This window comes from Suncus etruscus, chromosome 1, assembly GCF_024139225.1.
Source record: "Suncus etruscus isolate mSunEtr1 chromosome 1, mSunEtr1.pri.cur, whole genome shotgun sequence".
NCBI lineage: Eukaryota > Metazoa > Chordata > Mammalia > Eulipotyphla > Soricidae > Suncus > Suncus etruscus.
This window is the reverse complement of record NC_064848.1, coordinates 221,237-248,619: the sequence shown is the minus strand read 5'-3', so window position 1 is coordinate 248,619 and position 27,383 is coordinate 221,237. Positions and strand designations below refer to the sequence as shown.

At 45.0% G+C, this 27,383-nt stretch overlaps 1 protein-coding gene across 1 annotated transcript in view; it reads right to left on the bottom strand.

Moving 5' to 3' along the window:
* The window catches only part of LOC126015455 (aromatase), a 33,066-nt gene extending 18,802 nt beyond the window's left edge, over positions 1-14,264 (bottom strand). The window contains exons 1-2 of the mRNA XM_049777984.1: positions 14,120-14,264; positions 6,404-6,554 (exon numbers count right to left, since the gene is read on the bottom strand). Coding sequence (XP_049633941.1) covers positions 6,404-6,554; positions 14,120-14,264 — 296 coding nt within the window. The remainder of the gene's footprint in view (positions 1-6,403; positions 6,555-14,119) is intronic.
* Between the last annotated feature and the right edge of the window lie 13,119 nt (positions 14,265-27,383).

Sequence of the window (27,383 nt, the reverse complement as noted above, 5' to 3'; positions counted from 1 at the left end):
CATGTATGTTCACACACACAAGCAGGGCGTCTGCATTTGTTCCTGAGCCCATCCACTCAGTCCTCTAGATGGTGCTGATAACCCGCCTTCCCTCTCAGTCTCCGCTGAAGACATGATTTCCAATTGTGCTGAGCTCAGAGCAGCAGCAGGGACAAAAGAACTCTGAGGAAGCACTAGGCTCTGTGTCCTGCTTTCAACCTTCTCTCCTGTGAATTCCCTCCTGTATTACTGTGAATCACCTTCCCTATTCCCAGGGAAGGCCAGCCGTATCTGTCTCTCAGGCCCCTCCAGACTCCTACCCCAGAAATTTCCATCTTAAACTGCTCATTCCACTCACAACACATGCTGTAAACTTGGCCCATGCACTCCATTCTGTTAGTTTACTCCTTTCCACTAACTGCTTAGAAGATTTCTCCCTCATTCTCAACTTGGGTCAGACTTTGGCTCTCATCAGTCCATTAACATCATTTATGTCAGGGTTGCCCAAAACAAACTCCCCTTCCACTGTACACAACACACACACACACACACACACACACACACACACAAACACACACACACACACACACATTCTGCCTGAATTGCTGTGCCATCATAGGATAGACTTTGGCCTGAATGAGAGGCTATGTGCAGGCTCTCAGACCACCACACTTTTCTGGGTGACCCTTCTCTGGAGTGTGAAGTCCTTCACAACCCCCTCGGCTAGTTTCTGACTACACTGGAAGGCCTGAGGTCTAGACCTTCCTTCTCACTATCCCTTTTAGCTGCCATTGGACACTGACCAGTCAAAATGACCAAAATAGGACTGTCACCTTACCCATCCCAACTTGTTTCTTCATTACTGAATAGTCCCACCTTCCCTCCCCCTGTTTAATGCAAACCCTGGGTTCAGCTTCTGCCTCAAAATAACTGGAACAGTGGTACCCCCCCTCACAGTGCAGGTTTTTAGGGAGAGCTCTTTATTAATATTTTCCTGAACTCTCACATCTCTTCTTCCAATTTTTCGGTTCTGCTTTGTTTTGGGGCCACACCCAGCAGTTCTCAGAGTTTACTCCTGAGTCTGTGCTCAGGGACCACTGCTAGGGAGACTCTCGAGACCACATGGGATGCCAATGATGAGATTTGAGTTAGCTATATGCAAAGCAAGGGCCCTATTCACTTTACTATCACTCCAACCTTCTTCTAATCTTGACTTCACCTTCAAAGAAAGCCCAGAATGTCAACCTGTTATTATATATCACCTCTGTTCTTATATGCACCAACTGCCATCATCTCTTACTTAGCAACTCTCTCTGTACCCACTTCTCATGACCTTCTGGTCTGTTCTCAATAGAGAAGCCAGGATTGTGTTCTGACTAAAACCTTAGCTGAAGTTCTTGAACAGTTTTTATCCCAAGCCATGCAATGGTCAGAGCCACAGAATGGCCCCAGAGGCTGGGTCCCTGGAACTTCCCTCTCCTTATCTTCATGTCCTTACTTGAGCAATGCTTCCATCCTTCTTGTTTCCTGAAGTTTCCCATCTAGATGCCTTTGTGTTCACCAAAGTAAGTAAAGTGAGTCTTTAGACTTACTCTGAAGCCTTTATTTGAAATGCTTTCTTCCCCAAGATGTCTGCCTGGGTCACTCTTCCACCTCTCCAGCTGGCCTTGTGTGCTCCAATCTTTCCTGATTTAGCCCTTCTGCGTAGCACACATTGACCCGATATGGTGGACAGTTGGCTTGACACTGTCCCAATTTAAGCACAAAGTACATCGTGGGAAACCCTATAGTTTTATACCAATTGTGACTCCCAGTCCTCCTAATGACACCTGACTTGTTTGTTAGTGGTATATGAACAAGAGAACATTGTATTTCTCCAGGAGGGTAAAGATACAGAGTTGGTTTGTTTATGGTACCCGAAAAGAGTAATACATTCTCTATATTGTTTGGGCCACACAGGGCTCAGAGCTTACTCCTGGCTCTGTACTCAGGGATCACTCCTTATTGGGGGTGAGGGGAAAATCAGGTACCAGAGACCGAAATGAGGTCAGATGTAAGCAAAACAAGTGCCTTACCCCCCCCCCCGTACTAATAAATATTTGTTAATATTAAAATGTTTATTTAGTGAACGAGTAAAGCCAAAGATTTTAATAAAAGGATCACCTGGTCCTCGGCATTTATATTTAACCATCAGTAACTGTGCACAAATGACTCACATATAAGAATAGGATTAAAGCAGGTGCATAAATAGGAGTCTGATTAGCATGTTGATTGCAAATTTCCTTTGTGGGCCCTACCCACATTTGTGTTCAGGACAGAGATCATAGTGCACAACACTTAACAGTGTCATGCTTGATGTCTGAAAACCTTCCTGTGTTTGACATGTCCCTCCTCACAAAGGACATAAGGGACCTCCCCTGCCCCAGACCCAAAACTTTCCCCCATGGCCTCACAAAATCCTCACTTCTTTCCCTAAAGTTCTGCAGCCCTGCCCACCCCACACCCACCACTGCAGCTTTGAAGACTAAGCTGGTTGGAAAAGTTGGACCATAATCTCTCTGCTGCAGTAATGAATACAAAGTTTAAGATTTCAAGAAGGAAAAAAATATCTGCCAGACAATTCAAATAAAAAGGAAAAGCTTTCTGAGGTCCATGGGGGGGCGGGTGGTGGTTGAGAGGGGTACGGACCGTTCTGGAAGGCACCTGAAGAGCAGGCAGGGAAGTAGCTAAGGACAAACAAGTCCTCTTCCTGATGAGCTCAGCCCTTAATAACAAAACAGAGTGGCTGGAAGGCAATTAAAGAGAACACACAGACTCCAGCCAGTGAAAAGCCAGCCAGAGCAGGACCAGAGACTAGAGAGGGGGGTTGTGGTGGCTCCTCTGTTATTCAGCCACTGCCTCCCTCCATTGCTCCTGCCCTCTCTCCCTCCCTCCCTAGCAGTCCCCCCTGAGCAGAGTGGTACACTGGTAGCATGCTCACCCACACTGCAGTGAGTTGCCTACCTTGGGAGCTGGCTTGGGGTCTCTAGGGAATTTATTTGTGTTCTCAGTTTGCAGTCTCAGTCCATGTCTCTGCTGGAGCCCCTGGTCCAGTTCATTGGCCTCTCTCTCCCCTCCAGGGCCTGCCTCCTCTCTCCCCCTGAGCCAAAAGCCTTCCGGTCTCTAGCAGCCCAGCCCTGGGAAAGGTCCTGCCACCCAATCTGTCCTTCCACCAGGGCACACTGGGCTCACCTGTGGCTAGTGTGTGTGTGAGGGTCCCTGCCTAACAGATTCTAAAAGCTAGCATGTAGCCCAAGAATTTGGGGTCTGTTCACTCTCTGAGCAACTTTCAGAAGCAGCCCAGGAGAAAAGATGTGCAGAGATCCCAGACTACAGTGGAGCAGCCTTTGGGACAGACTGTAGAGTTGTTTCTTCTGTCTGCCAAGGGCAACAAGAGACAGGGCAAGTAGACACTGAGTGCAGGAGGGTCGGAGGATACCTGGCTCTGCTTGGGAAGGGGCAGTCAAAGAGCAGGAGCTAGGAGTCAGAGAAATAGAGTGAGTAGGACACTTTTCTTTCATGGTCAATTTCGGTTTTAACTACAGCATCTGATATAGACCCCCTGAGCATCACCAGGAATGATGCTGAGTGCAGAGCCAGAGATAACCCCTGAGCACTGCCAGGTGTGGCCAAAAACAAAAACAAAAAAGAGCACATGTCCTGAGACCCTCAGACCTCATCTTCTTAGTTCCAAGATGCTGGAGACTATAACTAGTTGTTAGAGTAGTATATCAGTTTAAAGTTGGGGCCCCAAGAGATAGTAAAGGGTTTAAAAGTATTTGTGTTGCATATGACTGGCCACAGTTGGAACCCAGCATGCACTGTCCCTTGAACATCACTGAGTACAGCCCTGGCTGGAGTCCCCAGTCCACATACATCACCAGGCTAGCCCTAGTGGGGACCTCAACACTGCAGGTTCTGAACAGTACCACATCCTCAGCCCTCACATTGAACCGCTGGTCTTGTTGGCCAAGAATCACCAAGAATGGCACCAGGCCCCCTGACCACTTCCTGGTAACCCTCCAAAGCCCCCATAAAAATAGAGAACTGGAATTGCTTAGACTTGGCCATTGCTCAATGAAGCCAGGAAGTAAAGTCAGTGGCACTATAGTCTAACCTATATAGCAACACTATCTCCACCTTGAGTGTACCCCCAATTCTGGTTTACTAGATTGCTAAGTTCCTATCCCCCTCCCCAAGACTTTTTAGTCAGTCAAGATGGACTCCAGGTGTGGTTTTGTTTTGTTTTGTTCTGTTTTTTGTTTTTTTGGGCCACACCCGGCGGTGCTCAGGGGTTACTCCTGGCTGGCTGCTCAGAAATAGCTCCTGGCAGGCACGAGGGACCATAGGGGACACCGGGATTCAAAGCAACCACCTTTGGTCCTGGATCGGCTGCTTGCAAGGCAAACGCCACTGTGCTATCTCTCTGGGCCCGGTGTCTTTGTTTTTAACAAGTCCCCAGACATGTTGATGCTGGTTTGAGAACATGGTGCTGTTTCAGAAGCCTCACCAAAGGCCAGTTCCATGCAGCTCTGGCAGGCTTCACTATGGAATGTGGTCGGCTCTACCTACTCATCCTGTGTGGTGCCACTACAACAAACTGAACACAACAGAGGACAACTGGACAGAAATGGTAGTCCTGGGGCTGAAGTGAAAGATAGTCCAGAAGGTCAGGCACTTGCTTTGCACTCAGCCAACCTAGGTTTGATCCTTGACTTCCCATATGGTACCGAGCATGCCAGGGGTGATTACTGTGTGCAGAGCGTGAAGTAATTCCTAAGCATTGAAGACTGTGCCACACACACACACACACACACACACACACACACACACACACACACAAAAAAAAAATATCCCCCCAAAATGGCAGTCCTTGCTTGGTCCTTGATGACCTCACAGGCTAATTTGAAATATGTGGAAGGTCTCCCAATTTGATATTTGATTCTAAGAACTAGGCTTTGAGCATCATAACATTTATGACTAAATTTTATGATGCAGAAAACATTGATTTGGAAAAGGGTCAGTATAGTTCCAGAAACACTTCACTGACTCCAAAGCAATGAGCTATATGTCCAAACAGAGTGTGTCAGTAGGAATTATAACTATCAGAAACATCAAATATTGTACTGAAGTGGTGCCTTCTTATAGCTTTGCTGAAGATTCAGTAAACCTGCCCTTTTTTCTGTCATCAATAAGTCATCATTTTCTGTGATAAATAACTAGGAAAACTAAAATTTCCAAGCTAGCTCTTCATAGCTGAAGCCTGTCTCATTAACCTTGAGGAATTCAATCTGCTAAAGTTACATGATGAAATCTGCCAGTGCAAGAAGATGTGGAAGAACATTGTGTCTTTTAGTGAACAATATTGTTGCTGGCTCTTTGGGGTCCTTCTCTTGGGCACTTGCACAAGCTCAGGGACAGTGAGCTGCATGGGAATTGCCTTGTGCTGCTGACTCCTGAGACAGTCTATTACTTTGTGGGTCTTGTTTGTTTTATTATTGGGCTACTCCTGGTGGTACTTGAGGCTTACTTCTGACTCTGCACTCAGGAATCACTCTTGGCAGGCTTGAGGGATTCTTTGGGATGCCAGGGACCAAAACCAGATCAGCTGTGTGCAAAGCAAACACTTTCACTTCTGTTCTATGACCCCAAGCCCTGTGCTTGTAACGTAAGATCAAAATCTTAGAGAATGCAAAAAGATCATGTCTAAAGTGTATTTTGTCAAAACCAAACAATCTATATGCTTTGTCTCCACATCCACTGCTCAGAGAGCACTTTTAATACAGTGTTTTGCTCACCTCTGGCTAAATTTTATGATGCAGAAAACATTGAACTGGCTTTAAGAAAGTATGAATTCTTTGATTTTTTAACAGAATTTTGTTGAAGGAGGCACAACCAGCAATGCTCAGCAATGCTCCTGGCTCTGCACTTAGGAACTCACTCTTGGGGCTAAGGGGACCTGGATGCCTGAAATCAAACCCTAGTCAACTGCATGCAAGATAAAAACCATACCTAATAGCCTATCTCTTCAGCCCCAACATTTGATTTTTAACCTGGCTGTCAATTATCTTCATTTAACTCAGCAGTCTCCAGTTGCTTTAGCCTACCTACCCACCCTCTTTTCAGGAAAAATAGTTACTCAGAACAGCCCCGAGGAATCTCCCTTCTTTAAACAAACAAAAGACACACCCTCCAATTCTCCTTCTAGCAGCCCTCCACTAGCCCCCAGGAGAAGTAGCACCCACATTAAGAAAAAGTACTTCAAGCCATTAAAACATAATCTTGGGACTAAAGATGTCACAATATTGAGATAAGTTTGTTTTAAAAGAGAGGAAAATAGTCACCCAGCCTTGATTTTAAGGTCTCTGCTGACTCCCAGACTCACTTGCTTATGATGAGTGTTTCTTCACCACTGATCCAGACTCTCATGAACTCGCCGTACATCTTATTGTAGTAGTTACAGGCACTGCCGATTCCCATCCATAGGAACCGGCCATGGGAGATAAGGGGTCCAATACCCAGACAGTAGCTAGGACCTAGAAGGGTCGTGGGTTCACAGTTAGCATTAGATCCATGCCAAAAAGAGCAGATGTGACTGCCATTCCTAATCTTGGATTTTTCATTTTTTTTAATTAAAAATGTTTTCAAGTCACTGTTATTTATACATAGTACTGTTACCAGAGGGTTCCATGTATAAAGTTCCAACCCCACTTCTTCTACCAAGTAACTTCTCTCCCAACCTCCCAGACTCATAGAAAGCTCAGTTTTGTAGACCAGTTCTTTTTTAGCTGTTGCCTTTAGCCATAAAGAAGCATAGTAAGGAAATAATAATGCATGTTCTGTCCTTCTACACATATCTGAATGTGTTCTTACATCTTCTGCTGAGTATCTGTGAGTCACTTAAAAACAATGATCAAGCAGACTTATCTGCCCTCACCCCACCCAATGTTGCAGATGCCAGCGTGTTCGGAGGATGCACCGCCTGGGTCTGCTTGCTCTAAGACTCTCCAATTTGAATGAAGCAGTGAGTGTGAGTGTTGTCTTATGTGTATGTGTATACTATTTCCTCATCAGGCCCAGTGGTGAAAATGAGCTTCAGATACATATATCTGAATGGTGTGTGTGTGTGTGTGTGTTATTTTCTCACCGGGCTCTGTGGTGAAAATAAGCTTCAAATACAAGTTATTCAGTTCACCTAGTAATAAACATGCAAACCAGGATGAGACATGGTGGCAGATATGTTCGGTTACCTAGTTTTATGTGAAGACTTTTGGCTGGAATGCCCCAGTGGAGGGAAGGACTAGGCGGCAGTTTTGGTTGTAATCTTTTTGTTTTTCTAAAGGGAGGCCTGAGGATACTCAGTGGTGATGTTCTATGTGGCAATGCACAGTGCCATCAGGGTTATACTGATTAGAGCTGGGGGTGGGGGTGAGAAGTTCTGGGAGTGTCATATGGTGCCAAGGATCAAACTGAAGGCTTCTGCCACTTGAATTATCTCCTCAGCTCCAATAGAACCTTTTTTCATTTGAAAGAAGCATGTTCTGCAAAGACAATGACCAAAGAACATCCACTCTTTTTTTCCAGGGGACAGAGAGATAGCACAGTGGATAGGGCATTTGTCTTGCACTTGGCCAAACTAGGACCAACCTGAGGTCAATCCCTGGCATTCCATTTGGTCCCCTAAGCCTATCAGGAGTGATTTCTGAGCACAAAGCCACACTGAGTGTGGCCCAAAAACAAAACAAAACAAAACAAAACAAAACACACACACACACACACACACACAAGAAACAAGAATAAAACCCATAGTTAATTAAATGAATCTTAAGCTGGAGATCATAGTGCAGAGGTTAAGGCATTTTCCTGGTGCATCCCACCACCCCGGTTCAATCCCCAGAGCTGCATCTGGTCCCTAAAGCATGACCAGGAGTTATTCCTGAGCACAAAGCCAGGAGTAAGCCCTGAATACAGGTTGGCATAGCCAAAAGAACCGAAACAAAGAAAAATAAAAGAATTCTGTTGTTCTAGGGCTTTTTTGAGGGGCACACACCTGACTTTGTCCTCAGGTCCTCACTGGAATGCTCAGGGAACCATGCAATGCTAGGATTGAACCCAGACTCCTTGCATGGAAAGTACATGCTCCAACCTACTGAGCCCTCTCTGGCCCAAAACAAAGAATCTTAAGTTGAATCTAGTTGGCAAAATAAAACTAAGAAGTGAGGAACTAGGCAGTGAGTCTGATCAATGTCTAGCTGAGTTTGAGTCAGATCTGCGGTTTCTTGTGAACAGTCACCACTGTGGCCTTGCTTGGGTTGATAGTGGCCACCTCGTAAAGAACATACAATCAATAGGCACATTAAAATGGGAAAATATTATACATACAAACAAGTTCCAATGTAATAGAGATAGGAACACACAAATCTTGTAATGCAGTGGGACCTTACACCCTGATCATTGTCATAATGACCTGCCTCAGGCCTCAGAAGAACGGACATTGTCCATTCACCCCTGAACCAGGGATGCCTTCTACAAAACAAACACAGTTGTCTATAACATCACCTGGAAGCAATCCTCTATCAGGGTAGACCCTACCGCTGCCTTGGCATCAACCTACTCCAAAGAGGGTTCCCTTAACACCCAGAAGACTTAACAACAACAACAACAACAACAACAACAACAACAACAACAACCTGCTTTCAGGGCAGGGCTCTCCGAATTGTCCTCTAATTGTGAGGTGAAACTAGAGGATGCTCACATCATCCTGATTTCAATGTAGGATATGCACAGAATCCAGGATCCTTAACTACAGAAACTTGACACCAATAACAGCGACTGTGTGGGAAAAAAGTTCATTGGCACCACAAACAATGACTTGGATTGTTCAACCTAGTATGCCTGGAGCCCAGAGTTGGTCTTATGCCAGAAAACTTCAATGGTAAGGTCTCCATATTTAGGCCTAGGCTTTTTCTTTCCACATCTCCCATATTTTGCTGCACCTATGCAAACAACAATTGCCACTCTAATACCGTTATATTTCTTTAACTCTTGTCATTAAAAAAAGAGAAGTGAAAAAGCTTACTAAACCTTCTGCCAAGCCTTTAATCAGTTAATTGGTGACTCAATGATTTTCAAAAATATACTTGCTACTGAACTTTTCCTTCCTCTTCCATCTCTTTAGTTTTTCTATTTTAAATAACTTTACCTTTGTTCTGCCTAAAACAAATGTATCGTGATCAATTGTATCAACTATTCAATGCATTTTCTTTAAATAAATTTTAAAAAAAGAACATGCAACCAGTGAGTTTCCAGGGAATTTGCTGTTTTTTTGTAAGAATGAAACATTCTTAGAGCTCTATTTTCCTGGTGTTAATGAAAAGCTAGACAGAGATCATATGTATTATGATCCCCTGAACCCCAGCAAGAATAATCCCTGAGAACAGAGCCAGGAGTAAGTACTGAGCAACACAGGGTGTGACCTAAAAGAACAAAACAAAACAGAAGGGGCTGGAGAGAGATAGCACAGCGGTAGGGCATTTGCCTTGCACACAGCTGATCCAGGAGGGATGGTGATTTGAATCCTGGCATATCATATGGTCCCCCAAGCCTGCCAGGAGTGATTTCTGAGAGCAGAGCCAGGAGTAACCCCTGAATGCCACTGGGTGTGATCCTCCAAAAAAACCAGAAAAAAGAAGAAACCAAAAACTGTTCCTTAAAATGGCAGTTGTAACATGCATAATCACAGAATACTTTCTTTCAGTCATATTTTTTTGTTTTGTCTTGTTTGGAGACCTCACCCAGTGTGCTTTTGTTTCTCCTGCTCTGAGCTCAGAAATCACTCCTGGCAGGCTCGGGGGATCATATTGGACGCCGAGGATCAAACCTGGGTCAACTGTGTGCAAGGCAAACACCCTATCCACTGTGCTATCACTCCAGCCTGAGATTGACATCTTAAGACATATTATTAGTCTTTTAGGTTGGATCACAGTTTGGTTAAAAAGCAATACCATCACTATATCACATATGTGTATCTCTTGGATTGAGAAGCCCTAGTGCTTGAACTCAAAGGGAATCAGAGTTTGGGTCATGAATGACCACATGTCAGTCTAATTCACCTGGGAATACAGGACCGGGGGTGGTCTGATAAGCATGACTTGGCTGATAGGGAATACACAGACAGACATAGGGATGGAGGACAATACAAAATAAATCAGATATTACCACCCTAAGCTTCTTTCTTTTTCTTTCTTTCTTTCTTTCTTTCTTTCTTCTTTCTTTCTTTCTTTCTTTCTTTCTTTCTTTCTTTCTTCTTCTTTCTTTCTTTCTTTCTTCTTTCTTTCTTTCTTTCTTTTCTTTCTTTCTTCTTTCTTTCTTTCTTTCTTTCTTTCTTTTCTTTCTTTTTCTTTCTTTCTTTCTTTCTTTTCTTTCTTTCTTTCTTTCTCTTTCTTTCTTTCTTTCTTTCTTTCTTTCTTCTTCTTTCTCTTCTCTCTCTCTCTCTCTCTCTCTTCTTTCTCTTTCTTCTTTCTTTCTTTCTTTCTTTCTTTCTTTCTTTCTTTCTTTCTTTCTTTCTTTCTTCTTTCTTTCTTTTCTTTCTTTCTTTCTTCTTTTCTTTCTTTCTTTCTTTCTTTCTTCTTTCTTTCTCTTCTTTCTTTCTTTCTTTCTTTTTTTTTTGTGGTTTTTGGGTCACACCCGGCAATGCTCAGGGGTTTCTCCTGGATCAAAGCTCAGAAATTGCCCCTGGCGGGGGGGGGGGGGGGACCATATGGGACACCGGGATTCGAACCGATGACCTTCTGCATGAAAGGTAAACGCCTTACCTCCATGCTATCTCTCTGGTCCTAGCTTCTTTCATTTGCATGTCTTTCACCTTCCACTACAGTGGCTGCGGTGCTAGGAGGGGAATGCCCTGGCTGCAGACACTAGAAGTCATTTGGGTGTCTCAGAGCTGAGAATGCTTATCATGGTGCCTAGTGATTGCAGGAGTCTTTCTCATAAATTCAGAGGAGCTGTAAATATTTCCACTAATTTTTGTGTAGAGACAGCCTCCATTAGATCAACAGCTGGCATCTCTCACCTAATCAAGAAAGCCTCTGCATTCCATACTCTTTCAACTCCCCAGAACAGCAGGCATCACAGTAGCTCAAAAAGAAGACACTCCAGTTGTCTGAAGCATAGATTTGGTCATTGAGCCCAAAAATATTTCTGTAACTGAAGCCATATGAACTCCAGCTGCAAGCCACTATTTGAATAGAGTTTACAGACATCATGATATGCAAAAGCAGCAAGAACAAAGGAATGCTGAGGGGGCTTTATATCTTCTGGACCCTCTTGCTCAACTCTCTTCAGCATCTACTGACTCTGAGTTATACCAAGATATGATACTGGGATCTCAAACAGGGAACTAGCCAGAAGAGGACAATGCAGTCAGATCCGGAGTCCTGGGCATCTGTGACACTCTGGCCAGCTACCTGTTTTAGGGAAGACTGAATGGAAGCTCCCTGGCCAGAAAAATGAAAGCTGATTTGAGGTTCAACAATTCCTGGTTGTTCCCTCCCCCACCACCAACATACACCCAAGCACCTACTTTTTTTCCACCTCAGGAAGTCCACCTGTGCTATATAACCCCTCACCAGCTAGGTGAAAATTGGGCTTTTATGGCTTTCCTGGCTTGTCCTTAGGGCTCAGATAGGAAAGGCAGATCAGTACCTGGGGCTCAGTTTCCCATACTGCCTCATGGAAGTGGTTGGCTCCTGTCAGTAACTTTTTTTTTTTTTTTTTTTTTTTTGGTTTTTGGTTTTTGGGTCACACCCGGCAGTGCTCAGGGGTTACTCCTGGCTCCATGCTCAGAAATCACCCCACCAGGGGACCATATGGGATGCCGGGATTCAAACCACCATCTTTCTGTATGAAAGGCAAATGCCTTACCTCCATGCTATCTCTCCGGCCTCACCAGTCAGTAACTTTTAACCATGGTTGCCGTGAAAAAAAAAAATCAATTGGCAAGAGACCTACTGGCTGGTTCTTTTGGTCCTCTTCTTTATTGCCTCTTTAAGCATGGATATTAATATCAGGCTTATTTTTGTATATCCTACAAATGATTGTGATCTTTCTAGGTCTCTCCCTCTTCCTCTGACTCACTTTGCTCTGCATAATATTCTTTATATTCATCAAAATATAAGCAAATGTCAAGATTTTGAATAGTAGGGAAGTACACTTAGGGCAGAAAAGGAACTACTATGACAATGATAGATGGAAATGATCGCTCTGGAAAAGACCTGGCTGCTGAGAGGAGATAAAGTGATATGCATGATGCCTCTTGAATAACAATATTGCAAACAAGTGTCTAAAGGGCAAAAGAGGAAAAAATTGTCTGCCATAGAGGCAGGCAGGGGAGAGGGAAGGAAGAAAGGAAAGAGGAAAACTATGGACATTGGTAGTGGGAAATGTGCAGTGGTGAATGGTGTTAGACCCAAAAATTAATCCTGAACAACTTTGTAACTGTGTATCTCATAGTGATTCAATTAAAGAGTTTATTTATTTAAAAAAATCACCTGGGACTGGGAGTGGGAAGAGATTTAAAAAAATGTCAACAGGGGAGTTCAGCCTTAGACCCAGCTGAGGACCCCTGTGTGTGCCTGACCACCCATGTGTACCAGCGTCATGTCCCCAGCCGCACACAATGGGCAGTGTGAACCACCAGGTCTCCCATCCAGGCTGTCTCAGTCCAAGGATTGGGGGTTTCACCAGAAGCAGTATAAGCATCTAGGAAGGCTTATCAGAAACAACACCTTTGGTCCCCCTCCTCCACTGCTGTCTCTCCTTCACCTGGGATCCCTAGGAAGAGAGAAAGAGGAGAGGAAGTGGCTGTGGCAGCTCTCCCATTAGATCCCAGTATGAGCAGTATGAGGTAGAGAGACCAAGAGGCATGCAGTTCCTGGGAGATGGATGTTCAGGTGCCAGAGACACAGGGGACTTGGCTGCAGTCCACACACACACACACACACACACACACACACACACACACACACACACACACACACACACACACACACACACACACACACACACACCAGCATCTCTCAGTGATTTGCCTACCAGCACTGCACCCCAGACAAAAACCTTCACCTGCTGGGGCTGAGGGTGCCTGGTGACACTGGCACTGAAAACCCAAGAAATTGGTTTCCTGGTTGTGTATCAGAAAGGACTCTATGGGCATTGTGTGTGTCTTCACAGCTGCTCACCCAAATCATCCTGGGAAGTGATGCTCCACCGCAAAGTGCTGCTTCCACTGCTCAGGCTCTATCATCCTTACATGCTTGCCCTGCCACACTCCATGCCATGAGCAAGAGCAGCACAGAGAGACATTCAAGCAAGGGGAAAGGTATAGCATGGATGAGACCAGTGGGAGGGAAAAGGCAAGGTGTCTAGAAGGCATTTTAGAGAAATTTTGTCTTCAGAGCAAAGTAAAATGAATTTTTATCTCACCTGGAATTTTACTTGCTCTACCCCACCTTTATCCTAAAGCCTACTTGTGTCAAGTATGCTTTACAAATGCAAGGTACAGGCTGGAAGGGATTCTATGGATGCCATTAAAGCACACACACTCTTGAGGCTGGAGCGATAGCACATGGGGTAGGGCATTTGCTTTGCACAGGACTGAACCAGGACAGACCTCAGTTTGATCCCCGCATCCCATGTGGTTCCCCAAGCCAGGAGTGATTTCTGAGCACAGAGCCAGGAGTAACCCCTGAATGTCACCAGGTGTGGCCCAAATAAACAAAAAAATCATTATAAAAAACCACACTCTTAATTGATATGTACAGATAATTGTGCTGGACTCTAGAGTGGGTCAGATGCTGATCCTGTCACCCCATATGGTCCCATGAGGAGTGATTCCCGAGTACAGACCAGGAATAAGCTCTGAGCAATGCCAAGTATGGCCCCACAGGCCAAAGAATAAAAATAAAATGTGCAGATAACTGGCACACAGATTTTCATCCTCCCTCCCCTCACCAGTCTTTCCTGGCTAAAGGAGCTAGTGTGACCTTCGGCCATATGCCCAGACCTCCAGTCCCCTGAGCTACTGAGTTCACTGCAGACTCACCTGGAATGGAAGACGCGTCCTCATAATTCCACACCAAGAGGAGGAAGCCGGTGAGCAGCAGGATGGGCATGGCGGCCACAGGCACAGCGCCAGGCACCATGCTGGTGATGTTGTACTGCATCGGGTTCAGCATTTCCAAGACCATCTTGCTAGCCTCACTCTCAGCAGGAGGAATGAAAGGTCCTGTGGAAATCTGGAAGCATAGGTATGAGTGACCCTTGGTGGGAACTCAGAAGATTCAGGGCCAAGAAGCTCAGGCACCTGTTTTATAGTGTGCGCATGCCAGTAGGCAAGTCAACTTTGTGGTCAGGAGTCAAAACAAGACAAGAACAAGTATAATCTTTTGGAGTGAAGTGCGGCATTTCTGACCTTGATGGAGTCACAGGTTTCCTTAGGCGTTTGGTCTGATAGAATCTTATCACTTTGCCCTTGAGTGGGTAGGGTGACTAAATTCCCAATTGGGAGCCAATTTTTTTTTTACCAAAATACGGGAAACTAAAGTTTATTTCAGAGGTGGAGTTCTTGGGTTACATCATCAGCTGTTGGAATTCTCTTTGTCTGAAGATGGGGCGCCATAGAGCTGTCCCAGGGATTCTCCTTGAGGTAAGAAAGCTTGGAGACACAGCTCCAGATATGGGAAAGTTTAGCACAAAGAGGGGCACAGAAGTCTCCCCACGATTTGTGGTTACTTTCAGGCTTGACGCCGGGCCATCCCTCTTACCTCACAGAGAACTCTGGTTAATGGAATTACTATTGACCTTAAGGCCATTATTATTACCCATTTGTGAAGCTCTCTAGACATTCCTAATCCCCGATGTTTATGTTTAACTTCTCCCTGGCTCTTCATGTCATCCTGGCTGTCCAGGATGTCCTGGCTGTCTCCCTGCACATATCCTAGTTTCTCTTGCCCAATATGAGTACTGTTAAAATGGAATAAAGTTTATCTAATCATCAGCCTGGGATCCAATCTTTCTCAGTCATCATCTAGGAGGAATGTCCTCAGTCCTGAGCATGCAGGGGGAAAGGGGGGGAGTTGACCATCACTGGCTGAAGGGGTCAATATCTGGCACCCAAACTGAGACTCCCCATGGTAGAACTGTGTTCAGAGGATCCCCACATAAAGTGGTGAGTGATATAGCTAATTAGAATTCTAGCTATACCTCTCCAGTCAAGATGGGACTTAAACAATGCTGTGCCAAGCCCTCTCAATATCTCTCATGCTGTACTGAATGTGCTGAGCTCTTTATTGATTCAGCATTTTTCACACAGAACTGAAGATCATAATTTCTGAGACCAGCTTACTGCTGCCTTAAAATTGTTTGTGAAATTAATCCCTGCTTCTCTGACATTCACCTTGGAGACCAAAATTAGGAAAAGGGTTAAGGACAATATTTACAGGGCATTTAAAGAAGAGACTCAGAACCCCCCACAATTTTGTTGACTCCATTATTCAGGATTGGGAAGGGACCTCTGGGAAGAGAGGAGGATATTAGATATGAGATTGTGGGGGGGAAAGAGTTGGGTAAAGATACCTTTCAGAGGATTAAGGACCAAAAAAACAAAACTGCTTCACTTAGAAAATCATACCCTCAGCCCGTTCCATACCATAGCTGAACAAAGGAAGGCATCTTCTCAGTGGGGACATGCTTTCAGTCTAAAACCCTTGCCAGTGATTCACTATTGACATAAAACTGGAGCAACCTCAACCTCCTATGTACAGCACCATTTCCAGTACATCAGATGAGGACTATATATTTGATCTGGCTACCACCTCTTCAGATTCTGAGTCTTCAAGTGGCTCCCTAAAAAGACCCTCATAGAGACCTGTCGAGATGCAGTCCTGATCCAAGCTTATGTGCTAAAACATTTATCAGTCTAAGTCTATTCCAGCTAGACTTCATGAGCTTCATCCTCTCTTTCCTGTCCAGCTGGAGGCTTAAAAATGGATTCAAACATTTTAAAAATGCCTGCTTGGTACTGCAATAAATGCCTTACAAGCTGGCAGTTAAATACTTCTTGCAAGATACATGGAAAAGGATCTTAGATGCTCCAGACTCATGTTACTGTGCTCTTAGAAAATTGAACACTTATGGGAAATTAATATTTTCTTTGTGGAGTTAAAAAGAAAAAAAATAAAATACTGCTGGTTAAACTGTGCATTATATCTTGAAAGTCTTTTTTTTTTTTTTTTTTTTTTTTTTTTTTTGGTTTTTGGGACACACCCAGCAGCGCTCAGGGGTTACTCCAGGCTCTATGCTCAGAAATCCCCCCCGGGCAGGCTTGGGGGACCATATCCACCATATCCACCGACCTTATGCATGCAAGGCAAATTCACCATATCTTGAAGGTCTTAACAGCTCTTCAATTTGCTCTTTGGCCCATAGCAAACAGGCAAACTGTATCTATGATAAGAATGGAGAGATGGCTTTTCTCAGCACCTTTTATATTCAATACTTTGTGGCACTAGCCTTGTTTGCCTAGATCCAATAAAATGTAATATCTTGCTGAAAGAAGATAAAGGGGTTATCATCTAAGGTAGCTACTTACAAAGCCTTAAGGAGAGACCTATGAACACCAAAATTTAAATGTTGCAGGTGTATCTTACAGAACTCTGAACATTTGTTATATTGGCTTGATTTAAGTTTCAGTTGCCTTGAGATTGTTCTTAAATCCTAACATTCCTAAATGTGGGTTCCATCAAGGGTCTCAGATGAACTATGACATGGGAAAGCCCAAAAGCTCAACTACATTGGTTACAAGGTTGATATCTTTTTTTTTGAAGGGGGGGTCACACCCGGCAGCGCTCAGGGGTTACTCCTGGCTCATTGCTCAGAAATCGCTCCTGGCAGGCTTAGGGGACCATCTGGGATGCCAGGATTTAAACCACCGACCTTCTGCATGAAAGGCAAACGCCTTACCTCCATGCTATCTCTCTGGCCCCACAAGGTTGATATCTTTTTTTTGTGGGGGGGCCACACCCGGCGGTGCTCAGGGGTTACTCCTGGCTGTCTGCTCAGAAATAGCTCCTGGCAGGCACGGGGGACCATATGGGGCACCGGGATTCGAACCAACCACCTTTGGTCCTGGATCGGCTGCTTGCAAGGCAAACGCCGCTGTGTTATCTCTCCAGGCCCACAAGGTTGATATCTTAAAGTGAAAGTTACTAACCAGAATAAAATGGGGGAAATGGAGCCTCTATCTCCTCTAAGACCTAGAAAGACCCTCGGGGGTTAGGCAAATTAAAAGACTGGTCTGAGACTTGTAGTTGAAAACTATGATCAAATGCTTCTTCGGAAAGGCCACCTTTCTCTAATTTAATAAAATATAAGGTTAAAAGTTATCTACTATCCCAGTACTTACTACACCTATACAAAATAACAGCCACTTTCACTAAAGACAATTTGTTATGTTAATTGTATAGGAAGAGAGAAAGTCATGCTTTATTTTAGGGACATGGGCCCATAGAGGGATAATAAAACCTCCACTTACAATTCAATGTAAAAATCAACCATACCCTTTTAAAGCACAAAATAGCATTGGCTCTAGGAACTTAGGTTCTGTTCAAAGTATTTTAATTGGAGTCTTGCTAATTTGAAATTGCTTTATCAGAAAGAACTTCTCTCAAAAAGGTAAGAATAACTTCTAATAATCTTCAGTCTCTGTGTATCTCTATCTTTTCTTGTCCCTAATAAAGAGAAACCCATACCTTTGCCCTAAGCAACATGAAAAAGTAACAGGTGGTGCTAGATTTAAAAAAAATGGCCCTATGGAAAGGACCATTTATGATAACAGTATGAGATGTCACAAGGATGACACAGGGTCATCAGTATGAGATTTCAGAAGGTTGACCTAGGTGAGATCTAACAACCTGGATAACCCAGACCCTCTTAAATGATTATCTTCTGGTAATCAGAAGATAATCTTCCTGATTTTATTGGCTGTGTTTTCTAAAAACAAACAAAAAAAAACAAAAAACAAAAAAAAAACAAAACAGTCTACTGGGTTCTTAAATCTTAGCCTTAGCTAAGCCTTCAACCTCTAAATTTTTCTCTCATCCCCTAGACATGAGGTTGCTTCAGCCCATCCTGCATGTACTGTTTGGAAAGGAAACATTGCTTTTTTGTGAATAAGTCTAGATAAATCTAAATAAAATTTTAGCCTACAAAAAACGCTTCCAGTTTAGGGAACAGGAATCCAGGAATCTCAGGAGTGGCTTTCATGTAAAATATTTCATTTGGGCTCATTCTGCCCTTCTCATTCCCTTGGTTCCCTCTCATAATTTGACAGGGCCTGCCTTATAACTTATTTTTTTTTTGGTTTTTGGGCCACATCCGGTAACCTTCAGGGGTTACTCCTGGCTATGTGCTCAGAAGTTGCTCCTGGCTTGGGGGACCATATGGGACACCGGGGGATCGAACCGCGGTCCGTCCAAAGCTAGTGCAGGCAAGGCAGGCACCTTACCTTTAGCGCCACCGCCGGGCCCAACTTATTTTTTTTTTTAATTTTGGGCCACACCCAGCAGCACTCTGGAGTTGCTCCTGGCTCTGAGCAGAGAAATAGTTCCTTGCAGGCTCCAGGGACTATATGGGATGCTAAAGATGGAACTAGGGTTGGTCCCAAGCCGGCCATATATGTGCGAGGCAAACACCCTACTAGTTGTGCAATCATTCCAGCCCCGCTCATAATCTTCTTATCAAAATTTTTTTCCTCCAGGCTGAGGCCTTCACAATATAGGTGGTGATGAATGTAGAATAACAGATGCGGGCAACTGAAGCATGGTATCAGACCTCCATGCATTTCTCTTCTGAAGACTCCTTCACTTCAGTGGGCTCTAGATGATGCCCCCCTTTCACAGGAGTAGCATGAGAAAATCAGCACCTTTTATATAACCAAAAATTGTTGTAATGTAAGGCTGGCAAGGCAGCCATGGGGCCAGAGTGATAGCACAGCAGTAGGATGTTTGCCTTGCATGTAGCTGAATCAGGATGAGCCCGGATTCTATCCCCAGCATTCCATATGGTCCCCCGAACCTGCCAGGGAGGTAACCCCTGAGTGCAACCAGGTATAGACCAAAAACAAAAACAAAAAAAATTAGGAAGTCCCCACCTCTACCAGGTGGTTATGATCGACAGCACCACATAGTTGTTAGAGCTACAAGAGAAACGTTTAGGTAGGTATTATGAGAATTTAGCCCAGTGGGGTTGTAGTTGCAGTGTAGGATCTCTATTTGAGATCATGGTGGCAAAGCCTTGCCCATGCTATACCCACCAGGCAGCCCTGGTATGCTACTGATTCTGAGATCCTATCTCCTGAAGAAAAAAAAAGTCTATACAGAGAATGTGGCTGTTATCACTATCTTAATTTCTTGCATTTTGCAAACAAAAAATGGGGAAATATTGGAACCTCTTTGACCCTGCTCCTGAACTGCCTGGCGAATGAGACGCCATAGACCACTGTTTCAGGGATTGCCCCCGAGGCGAGAATGCTTGGGAGGCACCACTCCAGAGGGAAGGACTGATAGGGAAGGACAGCACAAAAAGGTGCAGTCTCCCCATGATGTGTTTTCGCTCTTGATTCCAGGCCATCCCTCCTCCCTCACAGAGAGCTCTGGTTAATGGGATTACTATTGACATTGAGGCCATTATTATCACCCATAGTGATGCTCCCTAGATATTTCTAATCCCCAATGTTTATCTTTAACTTCTCCCTGGCTCCTAGTGATCTCCTGGCTGTCAATGGCCTGTCACCCTGCTTGCATCCTAGTTCCTCTTGCCCTACATAAACACTGGGAGGAAATAAAGTTTCTCCAGCCATCAGCCTGGGACCGGTTCTTTCTCAGTCATCATTTGAGGAGAAAGACTTGTTCTGAAACCACTGAGGGGATGAAAGCTGACCATTGGGGCCGGAGAGATAGCATTGAGTTAAGGCATTTGCCTTGCATGCAGAAGGACGGTGGTTCAAATCCGGCATCCCATAAGGTCCCCCGAGCCTGCCGTGGGCGATTTCTGAGTATAGGAGTAGCTGCAGGGTGTGACCCAAAAACCGGAAACCAAAAAAAAAAAAAAGAAAGTTTTTTTTTCATCGCTGGCCGACTGGGTCAACAATCAACACATTGGTTTAGTCCCAGCAGTGGCCGGCAACCTGAGGCTCGCGAGCCACAGGTGGCTCTTTACACTTTTAATTTGGCTCTTCTGTGTGCCGGGCGGCCGCTCCAGGAGTCAGGACTCTGCTCCTATAGGAGCCTCTGACAGTGCGCGCCCTGTGTGGCTTTCAAAATAAATTTCAATCGTGGTTTTGGCAAGATTTGGCTCAGTTGAAAAAAAAAAAAAGGTTGCCGAAATTGAAAGGCTTCCTCATCTGCCTCCTCTCATACAGTTCCTTCTCCCCTATAGTATGCTTCTCTAGCATCATTCCAGAGCTTCCCATGAGTCCATGACTCAGGTCTATTTCTTCACGGCTGGAATGAGGCTCTAAATCCTTCTCTCCTCCAGCCAAATTAAGCATTAAGTGAAAAGGAAATGAGGCACAGCTTCTTTGACCTACCACAGAAGATTGAAAGGATGTAGGGAAAAAAGAAAGAAAAGGAAGGGGCAAGGCAAAGGCACAAAGAATCAAACACCAGCAGCCACTGGTCCAGGGCCTAGAATAACAAAAGCATCACCCATGTTTTGGGGGGAGGTGGGGGGTCACACCCGGCTGCGTCAGAGGTTACTCCTAGTTCTGTGCTCAGAATCGCTCCTGGCAGGCTCGGAACCATATGGGATGCCGGGATTAGAATCACAGTCCTTCTGTGTCTAAGGCAAATGCCTTACCACTGTGCTATCTCTCCGGCCTCTGCATCACCCTGTCTTGTATGAGATAATTTCAGTGTCATCTGAGCTGGTTCTGCTCTTTTTGTTTCCCCCCCCCCAGACCATATAGCATTAAGATTGGCTTATTGTGGGGCTGGAGAGGTGGCACTAGAGGTAAGGCGTCTGCCTTGCAAGCGCTAGCCTAGAACGGACCACAGTTTGATCCTCATGCATCCCATATGGTCCTCCCAAATCTGATTTCTGAGCACATAGCCAGGAGTAATGCCTGAGCGTCAAACAGGTGTGCTCCCCCCAAAAAACAAAAACAAACAAATAAAAAGATTGGCTAATTGGTAATGTTTTTATAATATCTTAGGCTGGGTAGTGAGCTCCAGAGAGGGCCATTTGTGGAAGAGACGGAGATCATGGTCAACCTATAACCATTTTAGGGGTCCCCCTTTCCCTATCATCACATCATAACGAGCAGGTGACAATTCCCAGGATCCCCTTACACCAACCCCTGACCCCACTCAAAGAGTACTAGGTTTCTAAAACTTATAATGGCTTCTTAGGAACAGATGTCAGCTGGTTTTTAGCTGGTAATAAAGCTCTGGATTTTTTTTTTTTTACCAGAGATTCTAATTGGATTTCAGGGTCTCTTTGAACTCCCTGGAATGTTTCATAAAATGTTGTCTCTGTTCATCTGTAATTTTTTTTTAGTGGGCAAGAAGGAATGGGGGGTGGAGAAGAAACTATCATTTCTGTCAGATTCTTAAAGATGATATCATGATATTCTTCCCTAATCTAAGAGCTGAAATATTTACAATTTAAAAATATATATGCTGAGGCTGAATAATCTTATTCTAGTTCTTTGCTTAGTGAGTTGCCCCTGATTCAAACAATTGAATTTTTCAGGATTTTCACTGCTAAGAATTTTACATCATAGTTTTGTTTTGTTTTGTTTTTGCTTTCAGGTCACATCCAATGGCACTCATGGATAACTCCTGCCTTTGCATTCAGGCATTGCTAGTGTTGATCTCAGAGAACCATGTGACGTTCTGTGGATTAACCTGGACATGCCAATCAAACACCGTACTGCTCTACTATCTCTCTGGCCCCAAATTTTATATTGCTCTTGCCGAAGCACCCTACAGCCTTCTGGAAACCAGGACTCTCATGGTGTCTGCTAATGATAAACCAGAGTTGGAAGCCTGAATAGAGGAGAGTCATTGTGACAAAAAGGAAGAAGTAGAGTCCAAGGTTTTGTGAGACTGCCACAAAATCTTTGTTTTAAAGGAGCCTGACATCTCACTGGTTACAAGAAATTGGTTTGGTTTTGGTTTTCAGGGTATGCCTGGTGGTGCTCAAGGCTTACTCCTGATGGGTTTTTGAGGAAATCATATAGGGTGCTGAGGAATGAAGCCAGGTTACCCTATGCATAGCAAACATCTAATCTCCTATGCTAGATTTTTTCCTGAAGATTTTATTTTAAGTATTAACACTTAAAAGTGTTAATAAAAGAAAAAGTCAGCCATTATCCCAGACACCTTATTAAACCTTTCATTCTATTTTTTTTTTGGTTTTTGAGCCACACCCATTTGACGTTACTCCTGACTATGCGCTCAGAAATCGCCCCTGGCTTGGGGTGACCATTTGGGACTCCAGGGGATCGAACCACAGTCTGTCCTACACTAGCGCTTACAAGGCAGACACCTTACCTCTAGCGCCACCTTCCAGGCCCCAAACCTTTCATTCTTATAGAGTGAAAAAATGTGTGAGTCTGATGAAAGATGGGGAAACTGAGGTGCCAGAGACTTACCCAAGGGTTGGAACCCAAGCCTCAATGTCAGGTCATTTTCCTGTCTTAATGGAGTTCATTTTGCCCCTGCATTTAGGAATTTTCCATTTTTTCTTCAGAGGCATATGCTTTGCAGACCCCTGTTTGGCTCTTGGAGTGCCAGGGGATGAAATCCTAAGCATCACACACACACATATATGTGCACTCTGCCACAAAGCCATGAACCAGGCCTGGTCTTTTCAGACCTGTGAAAACTGCCACTGTCCCAAAATCTCTCTTCCTGGGATGCTGGTTTCCCACTTCCAGGGGGATGTGCTGATGGACTACACAAGCAGGTGAAATGAGGCCATTAATTTTAATGCTCAGGAATGCCTGAAAGCCAGAAACTATCATGGTGTTCCTCTGTGTCCCCTGTCTCTGTGCCTTTGTGTATATGCACATGTGGCCCCACAAGGCCCAAGCGATCAAGCATCATTTCCCAAACTGGGTCCCTTGGGTTAGCTGTCTGCAGTGGTCTCCACTCACTGTGGCATCCCACCTGGAGAGCAGAGGCCCGACAGGACACAGTAGAGCACACTCAGGACTCCATATCACCAAGAGAGATTTGCAAGAGTACCCAGCACTGCCCTGAATGGAGAGACAGGACCAAGCTCTGTGCAGCTCAGCCTGGCTAATCCCCAGCAGAGAGATGACAGTGTCTGAGGTCTGGTATCAAGCTTGCCTCACCCTCATTCTCTCCTGCATTCCTTGAGTGTCTTTTCATACCTACACCCCTCCTGTGTAGATATCTAGTCACGAGCTGGGCTCTTTCTGCTGTGCTCTCATCTAGGATCACACAGAATCAGTGTGGGAAGGAGCTCTCTCCAGCAGCTGTGGCAACAATAGAGCAGGTGTGATCCCAGTTCCAGGATGCTAGCAGAAAGTATGCGAGGTGAAGAGATACTGATCTTTACAGAATGGTTCCCTTAAATTGAGGAGGAATTTCCAGTCTAAGATAGGCAGGGCCTTCTGGGTGGGATGAGGTGTTTAGGAATGTGCATGTATGGGAAGGTGAGCCCAAATGCAAACAGAAATAAATGTTGGGGTGGAGGAAGAGAAGGACACTGGGAGAGGGAGAAACAAGGGTGCTGGGGCCTAGAGATGGAGATAGGTGCCAGCAGAGAAGCTGTTGAGGAGCTTTGGAGAAGGTTGGCTTTGTCCCACAAGGAATCAGCAGAGGTTTTGAGAGCAAGGTTTAACATTTTTGTCCTTTGAAAAATCTCAGTCACTTTCAGTGGCCAGAGCAATAGTACAGTGGGCAGGGTATTTGCCTTTGCACACAACCAATCCGAATTAAATCCCGGTATTCCACATGGTCCCCCGAGGTTGCCAGGAGAAATTCCTGAGCACAGAGCAAGGAGTAACCCTGAGCATTACCATGTATAGTCCAAAAACCAAAAGAAAGATAAGAAAAATCTCAGTCACTCTTGCAGCAGTCATGGGGGAAGGTTTAAGGATAGGGAACTGTTGGTCCCCCGGAACCTGTGGCAAGCACACTCTGCTTTAGAATCCCTCTGTCTGGTGCCTACAACTACCTCCACGATGTGGGTCCATACTGCCATTTTTGGGGGGCCCTGATGTCCTCTCCCCATCTTTGAAGTCACCTGCATGACTGTCTCAACCTCACTCCACACTGATGTGGAAGTAAATGTAAGAGAAGCTTCCACACTAAGAGAAGAAGCAAAACACTGCTCCTCCCCCATCATTCTCCCCTCTTCTTTTACATACGACCAGGCACAAATTTTGGTTCTAAAAATGTCTTGTGCTTAAAGTTAGTTACTTTCCTGCTCTTCCCTTTATCTGGCCCATATATTAAATTAGGACCTTAAAATTATTTCTTTGAACTTGCTCTACCTTCTGTCCCATTTCTCTGCCCTCCACTCTGTTATCAGAGTTGATTATCAGCTCTCATATGTTGGGGGAAAATTCATCTGCCTTCTAGATTCTTAGCCAATATGACCTGAAATTCCAATTTTAGCAGTTTTCAACTGTTGTGAAAGAAGTCCCCTCAGGACTTCTGGGGTCCCCTCCATTACCCAGCACAGTCTCAAGCTCTGCAGCCATTCTCAGGGATATGCTGAAGACAGACTAGAGGAGACATACCGTTCCAGGCCTGTAGCCTGTCTGTGGATCAGCGTCAACTCCCATTGGCAACCTTTCCTTGGAATTTGTAGTAAATGCCTGACCTTCAAGGAACTGCATGCTTGGGCCACACCCTATTTTTTCTTTAACTGCCTTTGCCTAGGGGTGCTTAAGTGTCAAGCTTTAGGTTGACCTGAGTATATAAAACCAGTCTGGGCCAGGGATGTAGCTCAGTGAGAGAGGTCGCCTTGCAGGTGAGGGCCTGATTTTCAGGCCTCGCACTGCAGGATCCCAAATGCAGCCATGACTCTCCAAGCAGGAGATGGGTCAAAGGTCTGGAGTGTATTCCTTGCATCTCGACACTCCATGGTGCACAGTACTCACTCCTTTCTGCAGACCCCCAAGTACTAATGGGTATGCCCAAGGAAAAACAATTACTTATCTATAAAACAAAATATATTTGATCGAAAAATATTTAAAAGTAGATTTAAAAATCAAGAACAAAAACTTTCTCCTGGGAATGTATTTGCTTTTTTGAAACCTCTTGTTTAAGATGGTGTGTTCATTTTGAAAACCCACCTCTCCATAGACAATGTGCATACCCCTGCCCTAACCTCCTGATACATGTTTCTCCTCTTCCCTCAAGCTGTCTGTTGCAACCCTCCCCATTTCCCTAGGACCAGGATTCTGCTACATGCTTTTAATTGCTAAACCAAGGGTCTCAAACTCGCGGCCCGCGGGCTGTTTGTGGCCCTCCATACAACATTTTGTGGCCCGAGGCCGGCCTTTAAATATCGCAGTATTCGCGATTATTCGCTTATTTTTTTGTGTGTGAAATCCCTTATGCGGCCCTGTATCACCCCGACTTTGCCTCCTGTGGCCCCCAGGTAAATTGAGTTTGAGACCCCTGTGCTAAACTGTATAGAAGGTTCCATGTAACATTAAGCATCCCTTTAAGCACTCCATCTTAGCAAGGTGCCACAGAGATAAGAGGTGTAAGGCAAGATGTGAAGATGGAGTATGAATGTCGACTACAGGTGTCTGCGATAGTGAGTAGTCCAGGAATTTCAACCTCATGGAAACACAGGCAGCGGAGCTGCCAATGGCATCGAATTCTACAATTCTCTTTCATGACCCCAAGGAAAGTCTGAGGTTACAGTGGGAAAGGGGATCTGAGGCTCTTCCCCAGCAAGATTTTCATGTTTTTTCCTGCACACACACACACACACACACACACACACACACACACACACACACACACACACACACACACACACACACACACACACACACACACACAGAGTCCCCCAAGGCCACCACATTTGAAACAGGGACCAGGAGGAGAGATCAGCATAGTGCAGTGTGGGAAAGGCATGCTTTTCTCTGCCTCCTCTCACCAGACCTCCCAAACACATATTGCATTTCAGTCCAAGGTCAAAATGCCCACGATGGAGATGGGAGAGCTTAGGGTGGTGGCAGAGAGGGGCTGCTTCTGTACCTTTATGCAGTCAGATTCCCCCTACTTTGCCAGAGCTTCCAGGCCAGTCCCCATGGGTCTGCAGGTTCTCAGACCTTAGGATTTGTTGGCTTTTTTTTTTTTATGGCATCAATAATGGTCTTATTGGTTGCAGTGATCATCGAGGAAGAGGGAGAGACTTCCAAGGACCAAATAGCAGCTTCCAGAAAGTTACTTCAGCTTTCAACTGGGCCCTTGCAAAGGCACCTGTCAGTCGAATTCTTAATACCTGTTCCCACAGCTTCTCCTTAAACTTATTTCCAAAATAGTGGGCAAGGACCAGGGCTGAGATCACCCCAACAATCCAAACATACATTTCCTCCTGGAAAAAGTTCATGAACCCTTACCCCATCTAGCACAGTCCTGTCCTCTCCCTAACTCAATTTACCAAGCCTTGATAGGTGATGGGAGGGGGGTATAAAGGACATGTAACTGTCCGGTCTTATCCCCTTTTCAATTTTTAGTGAGGAAAGAAAAGGGCACCAGAAGAGCCAGATTTTGAGGGTGATAATCTGGGTTTTAGAGTCTCAGCTCTGGGGTGAAGCAGCTGCTGTAACCAGGCTCTTTTTTCCATGCCTACCCCTCTACTTCCTGCTCAGGCACTAGAAGTGAATTCTACCTCAGCATAAAGGACTCAACTGAAGCCTCAGTTACCTCTGTGGGAGGCAGGTCCCTGAAACTAGAGGCCAAAGGAGCTGCTCAGCCGCAATTCCTTGCAGGAGTGGGGGCACACTCCAAAGCTAGACCTGAGTCTTAGTTTCCAAGATTCACCACATGGTGGCCTGCAGCCTCGCAAGACTAGCTCTTTTTGGGGGCTGGGGGTTGAATGAAAAACCCACCTCCTGAACCATCAAGGGTTGGTGGGGGTGATAGGGGTTGGTTCCTTTCATCATTAACACAGCAAGATGTCATCTACCCTTTCCACTCTCCCACCTCACTGTCACCTCCCTTGGGGGAGGGAGGGACTGCAAGGAACCTTGCTTGTACCTATTAAGTGCACAGTGCATGTTAGTGAAGTGAATGAATAAACTGGTGGCT